This window comes from Scyliorhinus torazame, chromosome 10, assembly GCF_047496885.1.
Source record: "Scyliorhinus torazame isolate Kashiwa2021f chromosome 10, sScyTor2.1, whole genome shotgun sequence".
In the NCBI taxonomy this organism is placed as follows: Eukaryota; Metazoa; Chordata; class Chondrichthyes; order Carcharhiniformes; family Scyliorhinidae; genus Scyliorhinus; species Scyliorhinus torazame.
Genome location: NC_092716.1, coordinates 2001193 through 2017297, shown reverse-complemented (window position 1 = coordinate 2017297; position 16105 = coordinate 2001193). Strand labels below are relative to the sequence as shown.

At 46.4% G+C, this 16105-nt stretch overlaps 1 protein-coding gene across 1 annotated transcript in view; it reads right to left on the bottom strand.

The window, feature by feature from the left end:
• Positions 1-16105, bottom strand: part of galns (galactosamine (N-acetyl)-6-sulfatase) — a 142809-nt gene that overhangs the window by 25668 nt on the left and 101036 nt on the right. Inside the window, exon 12 of the mRNA XM_072517730.1 lies at positions 9922-10043. Within this exon, the coding sequence (XP_072373831.1) occupies positions 9922-10043 (122 nt within the window). The remainder of the gene's footprint in view (positions 1-9921; positions 10044-16105) is intronic.

The window sequence follows — 16105 nt, the reverse complement described above, 5'->3', positions numbered from 1 at the left end:
CTCCACTTCTCCAGCTTCCACCCTACACACATTAAAGAAGCCATCCCCTATGGACAAGCGCTCCGTATACACAGGATCTGCTCAGACGAGGAGGAGCATAACAGACATCTACAGACGTTGAAAGATGCCCTCGTACGAACGGGATATGGCACTCGACTCATCGATCGACAGTTCCAACGCGCCACAGCGAAAAACCGCACCGACCTCCTCAGAAGACAAACATGGGACACAACCGACAAAATACCCTTTACATACCAGTTACATTTTCCTCCAAATCATTTATATATACTACAAAGAGCAAAGGTCCCAGCACTGATCCCTGTGGAACACCACTGGTCACAGCCCTTCAATTAGAAAAGCATCCCTCCATTGCTACTCTCTGCCTTCTATGGCCTAGCCAGTTCTGTATCCACCTTGCCAGCTCACCCCTGATCCCGTGTGACTTCACCTTTTGTACTAGTCTACCATGAGGGACCTTGTCAAAGGCCTTACTGAGGTCCATATAGACAACATCTACTGCCCTACCTGCATCAATCATCTTAGTGACCTCCTCGAAAAACTCTATCAAGTTAGTGAGACACGACCTCCCCTTCACAAAACCGTGCTGCCTCTCACTAATACGTCCATTTGCTTCCAAATGGGAGTAGATCCTGTCTCGAAGAATTCTCTCCAGTAATTTCCCTGCCACTGAAGTAAGGCTCACCGGCCTGTAGTTCCCGGGATTATCCTTGCTACCCTTCTTAAACAGAGGAACAACATTGGCTATTCTCCAGTCCTCCGGGACACCCCCTGAAGACAGCGAGGATCCAAAGATTTCTGTCAAGGCCTCAGCAATTTCCTCTCCAGCCTCCTTCAGTATTCTGGGGTAGATCCCATCAGGCCCTGGGGACTTATCTACCTTAATATTTTTTAAGACACCCAACACCTCGTCTTTTTGGATCACAATGTGACCCAGGCTATCTACACCCCCTTCTCCAGACTCAACATCTACCAATTCCTTCTCTTTGGTGAATACTGATGCAAAGTATTCATTTAGTACCTCGCCCATTTCCTCTGGCTCCACACATAGATTCCCTTGCCTATCCTTCAGTGGGCCAACCCTTTCCCTGGCTACCCTCTTGCTTTTTATGTACGTGTAAAAAGCCTTGGGATTTTCCTTAACCCTATTTGCCAATGACTTTTCGTGACCCCTTCTAGCCCTCCTGACTCCTTGCTTAAGTTCCTTCCTACTTTCCTTATATGCCACACAGGCTTCGTCTGTTCCCAGCCTTTTAGCCCTGACAAATGCCTCCTTTTTCTTTTTGACGAGGCCTACAATATCACTCGTCATCCAAGGTTCCCGAAAATTGCCGTATTTATCTTTCTTCCTCACAGGAACATGCCGGTCCTGTATTCCTTTCAACTGCCACTTGAAAGCCTCCCACATGTCAGATGTTGATTTGCCCGCAAACATCCGCCCCCAATCTATGTTCTTCAGTTCCCGCCTAATATTGTTATAATTAGCCTTCCCCCAATTTAGCACATTCATCCTCGGACCACTCTTATCCTTGTCCACCAGTACTTTAAAACTTACTGAATTGTGGTCACTGTTACCGAAATGCTCCCCTACTGAAACATCTACCACCTGGCCGGGCTCATTCCCCAATACCAGGTCCAGTACCGCCCCTTCCCTAGTTGGACTGTCTACATATTGTTTTAAGAAGCCCTCCTGGATGCTCCTTACAAACTCCGCCCCGTCTAAGCCCCTGGCACTAAGTGAGTCCCAGTCAATATTGGGGAAGTTGAAGTCTCCCATCACCACAACCCTGTTGTTTTCACTCTTTTCCAAAATCTGTCTACCTATCTGCTCCTCTATCTCCCGCTGGCTGTTGGGAGGCCTGTAGTATACCTCGAACATTGTGACTGCACCCTTCTTATTCCTGATCTCTACCCATATAGCCTCACTGCCCTCTGAGGTGTCCTCTCGCAGTACAGCTGTGATATTCTCCCGAACAAGTCGCGCAACTCCCCCTCCCCTTTTACATCCCCCTCTATCCCGCCTGAAACATCTAAATCCTGGAACGTTTAGCTGCCAATCCTGCCCTTCCCTCAACCAGGTCTCTGTAATGGCAACAACATCATAGTTCCAAGTACTAATCCAAGCTCTAAGTTCATCTGCCTTACCCGTAATGCTCCTTGCATTAAAACATATGCACTTCAGGCCACCAGACCCGCTGTGTTCAGCAACTTCTCCCCGTCTGCTCTGCCTCAGAGCCACACTGTCCCTATTCCCTAGTTCTCCCTCAATGCTCTCACCTTCTGACCTATTGCTCCCGTGCCCACCCCCCTGCCATACTAGTTTAAACCCTCCCGTGTGACACTAGCAAACCTCGCGGCCAGGATATTTATGCCTCTCCGGTTTAGATGCAACCCGTCCTTCTTATACAGGTCACACCTGCCTCGGAAGAGCTCCCAGTGGTCCAGATAATGGAAACCCTCCCTCCTACACCAGCTGTTTAGCCACGTGTTTAGCTGCTCTATCTTCCTATTTCTAGCCTCACTGGCACGTGGCACAGGGAGTAATCCCGAGATTACAACCCTCGAGGTCCTGTCTTTTAACTTTCTGCCTAGCTCCCTGAACTCCTGCTGCAGGACCTCATGCCCCTTCCTGCCTATGTCGTTAGTACCAATATGTACAACGACCTCTGCCTGTTTGCCCTCCCCCTTCAGGATTCCCTCTACCTGTTCGGAGACATCCTGGACCCTGGCACCAGGGAGGCAACATACCATCCTGGAGTCTCTTTCACGTCCACAGAAGCGCCTATCTGTGCCCTTGACTATAGAGTCCCCTATTACTATTACTCTTCTGCACTTTGACCCTCCCTTCTGAACATCAGAGCCAGCCGTGGTGCCACTGCTCTGGCTGCTGCTGTTTTCCCCTGATAGGCTATCCCCCCCGACAGTATCCAAAGGGGTATATCTGTTCGAGAGGGGGACAACCACAGGGGATTCCTGCACTGACTGCCTGCCCTTTCTGGTGGTCACCCATTTCTCTGCCTGCACCTTGGGTGTGACCACATTTACATAACTGCGATCTATGACGCTTTCCGCCACCTGCATGCTCCTAAGTGCATCCAATTGCTGCTCCAACCGAACCATGCGGTCTGTGAGGAGCTCCAGTTGGGTGCACTTTCTGCAGATGAAGCCATCCGGGACGCTGGAAGCCTCCCGGACCTGCCACATCTCACAGTCAGAGCACAGCACCCCTCTAACTGACATTGCGTCAATTAATTAAAATTAAAATTAAAATTTGTCTTTTTAAAAAAAAATATTTTAAAAGAAATTTCAAAGTTACTGTCAACTATCTGTTTCCTAGCACTAGATTTCTAATAGAAATGCGATAGCTAACTATAATACTCTCCCATCTCTGGCTTAGATATCCCGCTAAATTATAATTAAGTTATTATGTTTAATTAGTTACCAAATACTCAAAAAAAAATTTTTAAATTTAGTGTAGAATCCCAACCAGCCACTCTGGCCACAGCTTTTCTGTGATGTCACTTCAGTTTCCCCCCGACACACACAATTTGAAAAAAGGTATAAAAGTGAAAATAAGTAAAAATCACTTACTTACCTTCTTACCTTCTGAGTGTCTTAGATGTATATTCTATAGATAAACCAACCCGAGGGGTTCGGTGTGGTTTATATATAGAACAACAGATACCCGGGGTGAGTTACAGACTGGAATCTAATCGAGGGGTTCGGTGTGGTTTATATACAGAATAACAGATACCCGGGAGTGAGTTACAGATTGGAATCTAATCGAGGGGTTCGGGGTGGTTTATATATAGAACAACAGATACCCGGGAGTGAGTTACAGACTGGAATCTAATCGAGGGGTTCGGGGTGGTTTATATACAGAATAACAGATACCCGGGAGTGAGTTACAGACTGGAATCTAATCGAGGGGTTCGGGGTGGTTTATATATAGAACAACAGATACCCGGGAGTGAGTTACAGACTGGAATCTAATCGAGGGGTTCGAGGTGGTTTATATATAGAACAACAGATACCCGGGGTGAGTTACAGACTGGAATCTAATCGAGGGGTTCGAGGTGGTTTATATATAGAACAACAGATACCCGGGGTGAGTTACAGACTGGAATCTAATCGAGGGGTTCGAGGTGGTTTAGATATAGAACAACAGATACCCGGGAGTGAGTTACAGACTGGAATCTAATCGAGGGGTTCGGTGTGGTTTATATATAGAACAACAGATACCCGGGAGTGAGTTACAGACTGGAATCTAATCGAGGGGTTCGAGGTGGTTTATATATAGAACAACAGATACCCGGGGTGAGTTACAGACTGGAATCTAATCGAGGGGTTCGAGGTGGTTTATATATAGAACAACAGATACCCGGGGTGAGTTACAGACTGGAATCTAATCGAGGGATTCGGTGTGGTTTATATATAGAATAACAGATACCCGGGAGTGAGTTACAGACTGGAATCTAATCGAGGGGTTCGGGGGGGTTTATATATAGAATAACAGATACCCGGGAGTGAGTTACAGACTGGAATCTAATCGAGGGGTTCGGGGTGGTTTATATATAGAACAACAGATACCCGGGGTGAGTTACAGACTGGAATCTAATCGAGGGGTTCGAGGTGGTTTATATATAGAACAACAGATACCCGGGGTGAGTTACAGACTGGAATCTAATCGAGGGATTCGGTGTGGTTTATATATAGAATAACAGATACCCGGGAGTGAGTTACAGACTGGAATCTAATCGAGGGGTTCGGGGGGGTTTATATATAGAATAACAGATACCCGGGGGTGAGTTACAGACTGGAATCTAATCGAGGGGTTCGGGGTGGTTTATATATAGAATAACAGATACCCGGGGGTGAGTTACAGACTGGAATCTAATCGAGGGGTTCAGGATGGTTTATATACAGAATAACAGATACCCGGGGGTGAGTTACAGACTGGAATCTAATCGAGGGGTTCGGGGTGGTTTATATATAGAACAACAGATACCCGGGGTGAGTTACAGACTGGAATCTAATCGAGGGATTCGGTGTGGTTTATATATAGAATAACAGATACCCGGGGGTGAGTTACAGACTGGAATCTAATCGAGGGGTTCGGGGTGGTTTATATATAGAATAACAGATACCCGGGGGTGAGTTACAGACTGGAATCTAATCGAGGGGTTCAGGATGGTTTATATACAGAATAACAGATACCCGGGGGTGAGTTACAGACTGGAATCTAATCGAGGGGTTCGGGGTGGTTTATATATAGAACAACAGATACCCGGGGTGAGTTACAGACTGGAATCTAATCGAGGGATTCGGTGTGGTTTATATATAGAATAACAGATACCCGGGGGTGAGTTACAGACTGGAATCTAATCGAGGGGTTCGGGGTGGTTTATATATAGAATAACAGATACCCGGGGGTGAGTTACAGACTGGAATCTAATCGAGGGGTTCAGGGTGGTTTATATATATCGAATAACAGATACCTAGGAGTGAGTTACAGACTGGAATCTAATCGAGGGGTTCAGGGTGGTTTATATATAGAATAACAGATACCTAGGAGTGAGTTACAGACTGGAATCTAATCGAGGGATTCGGTGTGGTTTATATATAGAATAACAGATACCCGGGGGTGAGTTACAGACTGGAATCTAATCGAGGGGTTCAGGGTGGTTTATATATAGAATAACAGATACCCGGGAGTGAGTTACAGACTGGAATCTAATCGAGGGGTTCGGGGGGGTTTATATATAGAATAACAGATACCCGGGAGTGAGTTACAGACTGGAATCTAATCGAGGGGTTCGGGGTGGTTTATATATAGAATAACAGATACCCGGGAGTGAGTTACAGACTGGAATCTAATCGAGTGGTTCGGTGTGGTTTATATACAGAATAACAGATACCCGGGGGTGAGTTACAGACTGGAATCTAATCGAGGGGTTCAGGGTGGTTTATATATATCGAATAACAGATACCTAGGAGTGAGTTACAGACTGGAATCTAATCGAGGGGTTCAGGGTGGTTTATATATAGAATAACAGATACCTAGGCGTGAGTTACAGACTGGAATCTAATCAAGGGGTTCGGGGTGGTTTATCTATAGAATAACAGATACCCGGGAGTGAGTTACAGACTGGAATCATATCGAGGGGTTCGGGGTGGTTTATATATAATAGATACCCGAGAATGAGTTACAGACTGGAATCTAATCGAGGGGTTCGGGGTGGTTTATATATAATAGATACCCGGGAGTGAGTTACAGACTGCAATCTAATCGAGGGGTTCAGCGTGTTTTATATACAGAATAACAGATACCCGGGAGTGAGTTACAGACTGCAATCTAATCGATGGGGGTCGGGTGGTTTACATATAATAGATACCCGGGAGTGAGTTACAGACTGCAATCTAATCGAGGGGTTCAGCGTGTTTTATATACAGAATAACAGATACCCGGGAGTGAGTTACAGACTGGAATCTAATCGAGGGATTTGGGATGGTTTAGATATAGAATAACAGATACCCGGGAGTGAGTGACAGACTGGAATCTAATCGAGGGGTTCGGGGTGGTTTATATATAGAATAACAGATACCCGGGAGTGAGTGACAGACTGGAATCTAATCGAGTGGTTCGGGGTGGTTTATGTATAGAATAACAGATACCCGGGAGTGAGTGACAGACTGGAATCTAATCGAGTGGTTCGGGGTGGTTTATATATAGAATAACAGGTACCCGGGAGTGAGTTACAGACTGGAATCTAATCGAGGGGTTCGGGGTGGTTTATATATAGAATAACAGATACCCGGGAGTGAGTGACAGACTGGAATCTAATCGAGTGGTTCGGGGTGGTTTATGTATAGAATAACAGATACCCGGGAGTGAGTTACAGACTGGAATCTTATCGAGGGGTTCGGGGTGGTATATATATAGAATAACAGATACCTGGGAGTGAGTTACAGACTGGAATCTAATCGAGGGATTCGGGTTGGTTTATCTATAGAATAACAGATACCTGGGAGTGAGTTACAGACCGGAATCAAATCGAGGGGTTCGGTGTGGTTTACATATAGAATAAATGATACCCCGGAGTGAGTTACAGACTGGAATCTAATTGAGGGATTCGGTGTGGTTTATATATAGAATAACAGATACCCGGGGGTAAGTTACAGACTGGAATCTAATCGAGGGGTTCAGGGTGGTTTATACATAGAATGATAGATACCTGGGAGTGAGTTCCAGACTGGAATCTAATCGAGGGTTAAGGGTGGTTTATATAAAGAATAACAGATACCCAGAGTGAATTACAGACCGGAATCTAATCGAGGGGTTCGGGGTGGTTTACATATAGAATAACAGATACCCGGGAGTGAGTTACAGACTGCAATCTAATCGAGGGGTTCGGTGTGGTTTATATATAGAATAACAGATACCCGGGATTGAGTTACAGACTGCAATCTAATCGAGGGGGGTCGGGGTGGTTTATATAACAGATACCCGGGAGTGAGTTGCAGACTGCAATCTAATCGAGGGGTTCAGCGTGTTTTATATACAGAATAACAGATACCCAGGAGTGAGTTACAGACTGGAATCTAATCGAGGGATTTGGAATGGTTTAGATATAGAATAACAGATACCCGGGAGTGAGTGACAGACTGGAATCTAATCGAGTGGTTCGGGGTGGTTTATGCATAGAATAACAGATACCCGGGAGTGAGTTACAGACTGGAATCTTATCGAGGGGTTCGGGGTGGTATGTATATAGAATAACAGATACCTGGGAGTGAGTTACAGACTGGAATCTTATCGAGCGGTTCGGGGTGGTATGTATATAGAATAACAGATACCCAGGAGTGAGTTACTGACTGGAATCTAATCGAGGGGTTCGGGGTGGTTTATCTATCGAATAACAGATACCTGGGAGTGAGTTACAGACTGGAATCTAATCGAGGGGTTCGGTGTGGTTTACATATAGAATAACAGATACCCGGGAGTGAGTTATAGACTGGAATCTAATCGAGGGATTCGGTATGGTTTATATATACAATAACAGATACCCGGGAGTGAGTTACAGACTGGAATCTAATCAAAGGGTTAGGGGTGGTTTATATATAGAATAACAGATACCTAGGAGTGAGTTACAGGCTGGAATCTAATCGAGGGGTTAGGGATGGTTTATATATAGAATAACAGATACCCGGGAGTGAGTTACAGACTGCAATCTAATCGAGGGGGGTCGGGGTGGTTTATATATAACAGATACCCGGGAGTGAGTTACAGACTGCAATCTAATCAAGGGATTTGGGATGGTTTAGATATAGAATAACAGATACCCGGGAGTGAGTGACAGACTGGAATCTAATCGAGTGGTTCGGGGTGGTTTATGTATAGAATAACAGATACCCGGGAGTGAGTTACAGACTGGAATCTTATCGAGGGGTTCGGGGTGGTATATATATAGAATAACAGATACCTGGGAGTGAGTTACAGACTGGAATCTAATCGAGGGGTTCGGTGTGGTTTATATATAGAATAACAGATACCTGGGAGTGAGTTACAGACTGGAATCTAATCGAGGGGTTCAGGGTGGTTTATATACAGAATAACAGATACCCGGGAGTGAGTTACAGACTGGAATCTAATCGAGAGGTTCGAGGTGGTTTATATATAGAACAACACATACCCGAGGTGAGTTACAGACTGGAATCTAATCGAGGGATTCGGTGTGGTTTATATATAGAATAACAGATACCCGGGGGTGAGTTACAGACTGGAATCTAATCGAGGGGTTCAGGGTGGTTTATACATAGAATGATAGATACCCGGGAGTGAGTTATAGACTGGAATCTAATCGAGGGATTCGGGATGGTTTATATATAGAATAACAGATACCCGGGAGTGAGTTACAGACTGGAATCTAATCGAGGGGTTAAGGGTGGTTTATATAAAGAATAACAGATACCCGGAGTGAATTACAGACCGGAATCTAATCGAGGGGTTCGGGGTGGTTTACATATAGAATAACAGATACCCGGGAGTGAGTTACAGACTGGAATCTAATCGAGGGGTTCGGGGTGGTTTATATATAGAATAACAGATACCCAGGAGTGAGTTACAGACTGGAATCTAATCGAGGGGTTCGGGGGGGTTTATATATAGAATAACAGATACCCGGGAGTGAGTTACAGACTGGAATCTAATCGAGGGGTTCGGGTTGGTTTATATATAGAATAACAGATACCCGGGAGTGAGTTACAGACTGGAATCTAATCGAGGTGTTCAGGGTGGTTTATATATAGAATAACAGATACCCAGGAGTGAGTTACAGACTGGAATCGAATCGAGGGGTTCAGGGTGGTTTATATATAGAATAACAGATACCCAGGAGTGAGTTACAGACTGGAATCTAATCGAGGGGTTCGGGGGGGTTTATATATAGAATAACAGATACCCGGGAGTGAGTTACAGACTGGAATCTAATCGAGGGGTTCGGGGTGGTTTATATATAGAATAACAGATACCCGGGAGTGAGTTACAGACTGGAATCTAATCGAGGGGTTCGGGGTGGTTTATATATAGAATAACAGATACCCTGGAGTGAGTTACAGACTGGAATCTAATCGAGGGGTTCGGGGGGGTTTATATATAGAATAACAAATACCCGGGAGTGAGTTCCAAACTAGAATCTAATCGAGGGGTTGTGTTGTTTATCTGAGTTGCAGGCTGTGATTTAATTCATGGGTTTTGCGGGGTTTGGGGATTAGAAACATCTAAGGCAGCTGACCAAATGGCACAGACAAACCACATTTCAGAGTTCTGATCTTTCTGCTTACTCTGGTCACCTGTTTGAGGTTTTCATGAAATCCGACCCTCTCGCCCTCCCTCCCTGTCACCTGATTGGGTATCTCTCTCCAGGATCCCTCCCAAGCTGGAAGAGCAGAGGCTGGATGGTGTAGTCCTTTTGATCATGTGTTGTGACCCCCGTCACATTCTGTCCTGGGCAGAAGTTAATTCCCTGGAATTAAATAAAATGCACGTAAGTTTTGGGAAAGTTTCTGTCAGAACCTTTTCCTCACCACTTTCTGAAAATGTGGGGTGTTATGGGCCAGGGTTTAGAGAACCTCAAAGTGTATTATGGACTTCACCTGACCCACAACTTTTAATGGATTGTGGTATGGGGAGCACACGGCCCACTCTACAGGTGTGGAACAGCAGAAATGGAAAAGTATTTTTTAAAGCAAAACAAGGGCAGCACGGTAGCATTGTGATAGCACAAATGCTTCACAGCTCCAGGGTCCCAGGTTCGATTCCGGCTTGGGTCACTGTCTGTGCGGAGTCTGCACATCCTCCCCGTGTGTGCGTGGGTTTCCTCCGGGTGCTCCGGTTTCCTCCCACAGTCCAAAGATGTGCGGGTTAGGTGGATTGGCCCTGATAAATTGCCCTTAGTGTCCAAAATTGCCTTTAGTGTAGGGTGGGGTTACTGGGTTATGGGGATAGGGTGGAGGTGTTGACCTTGGGTAGGGTGCTCTTTCCAAGAGCCGGTGCAGACTCGATGGGCCGAATGGCCTCCTTCTGCACTGTAAATTCTATGATAATCTATGAATGTTTATTCTATGAACTCAAGTGAACCTTTTTAAAACATAGTGAACATCTTAGCAACCATCAATTCAAATACAACCCCCAAAGAATACAACACTAAGTAATGCTTAAGCTGTCCTTTTAACATCCATAAGACTTTTAAAAAAAACTTTAAACAGAAGCACATCAGGTTAAAGTCACTACTGAGAGCAGTTATTAGTTTTAAATCACCAAAGGATCGATTTACAGTTTTTAGATTACAAAGAGAGAGCCTAATACCCCTTCTGGCTGTGACTGCAGCTATCCTGCTCTGCAAACAAAACTAAAACACACCCTGCAGCAAACAGCCTCAAACAAAAGTAAAAAGCTGACAGACAGCCCAGCTCCACCCACACTCTGACATCACTTTAACAAAACATTTTTTTAAATTGAAGTGTTTGCAAAATTTTTACATAATAACAAACAGAATAACATAAACATCAACATGGTAAACTAAACATTTCCCACCCAACCCCTTCTGTACATCCCTTAACCATGTTGCACCTACTCGCCCCCCCCTTCAGAATGCTGCTTCCGCTGACATTTTAATTTTCCCCGAGAGAGTCGACAAACGGCTGCCACTCCGAGAGAACCCCAGCATTGACCCCCTCAAGGCAAACTTTATTTTCTCCAGCCTGAGAAACCCACCCATGTCACTGACCCAAGTCTCCACACTCGGGGGCTTCGATTCCCTCCACATTAAAAGGATCCGTCTCCGGGCTACCAGGGAGGCAAAGGCCAGAACGTCGGCCTCTTTCACTCCCTGAACTCCCGGATCTTCCGACATTCCGAAGATCGCCATCTCTGGACTTGGCACCACCCGCGTACCTAGCACTTTGGACATTGCCTTGGCAAACCCCTGCCAGAATCCTCCAAGCTTCGGGCATGCCCAGAATATGTGGACATGGTTTGCTGGGCTTCCCGCACACCTCGCACATCTATCTTCTACCCCGAAAAACTTGCTCATGTGTGCCCGGTGCACCACTTTAAACTGTATTAGACTGAGCCGGGCACATGATGAGGAGGAATTAACCCTGCTGAGGGCGTCCGCCCACAGACCCGCCTCTAAACTCCCCACCGAGCTCCTCCTCCCACTTGCCCTTCAGTTCCTCCACCGGGGTCTCCTCCGCCTCCAACAGCTCCTGACAGATATCCGACACTTTCCCGGACACTACTCTGTCCAGTATCCTCCGTGGTGGGATCAGCGGGAAAGCCAACACCTGTTTCCTCAGAAAGTCCCGCACTTGTAAATATCTGAAACCATTCCCCGGCGGCAGCTTGAACTTGTCCTCCAGCGCCTTCAGACTGGGAAAACTCCCGTCTATGAATAGATCTCCCATCCGTCTAATTCCTGCTCTCTGCCAGCTCCGGAACCCTCCATCTATCCTGCCCGGTGCGAACCTGTGGTTGTTTCAAATCGGGGTCCAGACCAACGCACCCTCCACCCTCTTATTCCTCCTCCATTGCCCCCAAATCCTCAGTGCCGCCACTACCACTGGACTTGTGGAGTAATGGGCCGGCGAGAACGGCAGAGGTGCCGTTACCAGTGCTCCCAAACTGGTGTCTTTACATGACGCAGCCCCCATCCGCTCCCATGTCGACCCCTCCCCCACCACCCACTTCCTAATCATCGCTATATTCGCCGCCCAGTAGCAGTTGCAGAAGATCGGCAACGCCAACCCACCCTCCCCCCGACTACACTCCAACAACATTTTCTTCACACGCGGGGTTTTATTCGCCCGTACAAAGCCCAAAATAATCTTGTTTACCCGCTTGAAAAAAGGCTTCGGGATGAAGGTGGGAAGGCACTGGAAGACAAACAAAAATCTGGGGAGGACCGTCATTTTCACGGTCTGTATCCTCCCGCCAGCAAAAGTGGGAGCATATCCCATCTTTTAAAGTCCCCCTCCATTTGCTCCACCAGTCGAGTGAGGTTGAACCTATGTAATGCCTCCCATTTTTGGAGCCACCTGTATTCCTCGGTAGCGAAAGCTCCTCTCTCCCATCCTGAGCGGCAGCTCCTTCCACTCTGGCATCACTGATAAACACCCATTTCTTAAAGGTACTCTCACATGACACCTCCCCCCAAGAGAAAAAAATAAACCATCAACTTCCAAGATGGTTTCATTTTTCACCTTTTCACTATCCTTTAAGAAATGCACACAGTAAATATACTTTTTTGTGAAAAAAAAAACACACGCAAACAGGTATAATAATATAGTCCGTTTTTGTTCTTCTTCCTCCAACTGAAATCCTTCCTGATTGACAGTCTCTTTGAAAAAGAAGGGCCGGGATTCTCCCCTACCCGGCGGGGCGGGGGAATCCGGCGTAATGGAATGGCGTGAACCACACCGCCGTCGGGCCACCCCAAATGTGTGGAATTCTCCGCACCTTTAGGGACCAAGCCTCACTTTGAGGGGCTAGGCCCGCGCCGGAGTGATTTCCGCCCTGCCGGCTGGCGGAAAGGCCTTTGACACCACGCCAGCCGGCGCCGAAAGGACTTCGCCGAGCGACGCATGCGCGGGAGTGTCAGTGGCCGCTCACGGCATCCCCACGCATGCGCAGGGGAGGGGGTCTCTTCCGCCTCCGTCATAGTGAAGACCATGGCGAAGGCGGAAGAAAAAGAGTGCCCCCACGGCACAGGCCCGCCCGCCGATTGGTGGGCGCCAATCGCGGGCCAGGCCACTGTGGGGGCACCCCCCGGGGCCAGATCGCCCCACGCTCCCCCCAGGACCCCGGAGCCCGCCCGCGCTGTCTGCTCCCGCCGGTAAGGTAGGTGGTTCAATCCACGCCGGCTGGCGAGGGTTGACAGCGGCGGGACTTCGGCCCATCGCGGGCCGGGGAATCGCTGGGGGGGAGCCCGCCGACCAGCGCAATTCCCGCCCCCGCCGAATCTCTGGTGGCGGAGAATTCGGGACACGGTGGGGGCGGGATTCACGCCAGCTCCCGGCGATTCTCCGACCTGGTGGGGGGTCGGAGAATCGCGCCCCTGGTCTCTGCACGATCCGTCCATTTCTCTACGCCTCGGCATTTCTCTTTAAAGTCAGATACTTTAGTTCAATCTGTTCACAGAGTCCCTTGTAATTCTCCAACACAGGAGCATTGTGTGGTAAACACCACTAGTGATTTGTATGTATTACGGCACTGCCTGTGCATTAAAGGTACTACGGTAAATCCTTGCCTACTGGCTCCTCCCAGCAGGCGGCGTATAAACGTGAAAGCTCTCCTGCGCTGCTCCCATTCTGGTTCCAGCTGCAGGAGGCACAACATCTTATGCAATAAAGCCTCGATTGTTTCACCATTCTCGTCTCGTGGTAATTGACGGTACATCACATTGGTTATCACAGCTTTCAGGCAGTCAAATGCCTGTTGAAAGTCCGCTGTCCAGTGAAATTGTCGACGTTTCTTCAGCAAGTCTGTCAGTGGAGCAACCACGCTACAAAATCTTTTCGCCAATGTTCGATCAAATCCACTCATGCCAAGAAATCGCATTATTTCCCTTCGTCTCGAGGACAATGAAAACTCCTCAATAACTGTTGGTTTCACATTCCGTGTGACCATTCGACCCTGTCCGATTGTATGGCCAAGGAACGTTACTTGGGCTTTTCCAAATTCACTTTTGGCTATTTTCACAAACCTGCCTCCTGAGGTCAATCGAATAACTCCATCGGATGTTTCAAATGTACTTTCCATGTCTGGCTGAAAATTACCAGATCGTCGATGTATACCGCACAATTGGACGACTTTTTTAGTTAACCGTTGAAATGTGGCTTGGGCGTTTTTGATGCCAAATGGCATAGCTTTGAATTGGTATATACCATCTGGAGTCACAAAAGCTGAAATCTCCTTCGCCCTTTAGGATAAAAGGTACCTGCCAGTAACCTTTAAGTAAATCCAGTTTGCAAATAAAAGCTGATTGTCCCACTTTCTCAATGCAATCCTCCAAACGTGGGATAGGATAAGAGTCCGTTCTTGTAATTGCATTAACCTTTCTATAGTCCACACACAACCGTTGGGTACCGTCTGATTTAGGCACCATCACTGTGGGAGAGCTCCATTGGCTGCAACCCACTTCAATTATGCCATTTTTAAGCATACTTTCAATCTCTTTGTTAACCTGTGCCAATTTTAAAGGGTTAAGTCTGTATGGATGTTGTTTGATTGGAACAGCATTTCCCACATCTACATCATGTATAGCCATTTTAGTAATTCCCAATTTATCTCTACAAACTTGCCCACGTGATATCAATAACTCTTTCAGGTCAGTTTGTTTTACCTCTGGAAGGTAACTCAACAATTTATCCCAATTTTTAAGAACATCCTCATTTTTCAATTTAATTTGAGGTATGTCAAATTCACAGTCATCTGGATTTGGTTCGTCACTTTGAGTTAGAATCATTAAAACCTCCTTTTTCTCTCCTTCCCTTTCAAAGTACCTTTTAAGCATATTCATATGACACACTCGGTGAGTCTTCCTTCTATCTGGTGTTTTTACCACATAATTCACCTCACTTAATTTCCTTTCAATCTGATAAGGCCCGCAGGTTCACCTAACCACTGGTAACAATACTAAAACTTTATCTTGGCAATGCTTGGACATATTTAAATAGATCCCCACCAAGCCTTCGACTATGACGCTCTTTCTCACTATCCTCATCACGATCAACCAACCGTACGTTTCCCTTTACGCCTGCCCATTTTAACTGACTGTCATGTTTCATGGCCATTTTCTGAAGTTCAAACTCTCTCTCTTTATCTTTTTCCCTGATCTGTATCTCCCTTTCTCTTTCTTTTTGTTCTGCTAGGGCTATTCTTTCTGGTTTCCTTTCTTCTCTCTCTTTTTCCTATCTCTTCTCTTTCTTTTTCCTCTCTCTCTCTTTCCCTTTCTTTTTCCTCTCTTTCGTATTCAAGCTGCTTTAATTCTTTCTCATGTTCCATTTGTTTAATTTGCAACTGAATTTTTGCTATTTCCAATGAGTCAAACTGTATCTCAGGCAACTTTGAATGCTTAGCCACCGCCATAATTACCTCATCTTTTTGCATTTTGTCATTTAATGTTAACTGCAATGTTTTTGCCAAATCTAGCAGTCTGCTTTTAGTCTCTGTCTGTAATGAAATGAAATCAGTCACAAGTAGGCTTTAAATGATGTTCCTGTGAAAAGCCCCTAGTCGCCGGCGCCTGTTCGGGGAGGCTGGCAATGGAATTGAACCGTGCTGCTGGCCTGCCTTGGTCTGCTTTCAAAGCCAGCGATTTAGCCCTGTGCTAAACCAGCCCCAGATAGGATGATTTCTATGGTGCATCTGTAAAAGCTGGTAAGGATTAATGTGGACATGGCGAATTTCCTTAGTTTCCTGAGAGTATAGGCACTGTTGTGCTTTCTTGAAGGTAGCGTCGACGTGGGTGGACCAGCCATACAGACTTAACCCTTTAAAATTGGCACAGGTTAACAAAGAGATTGA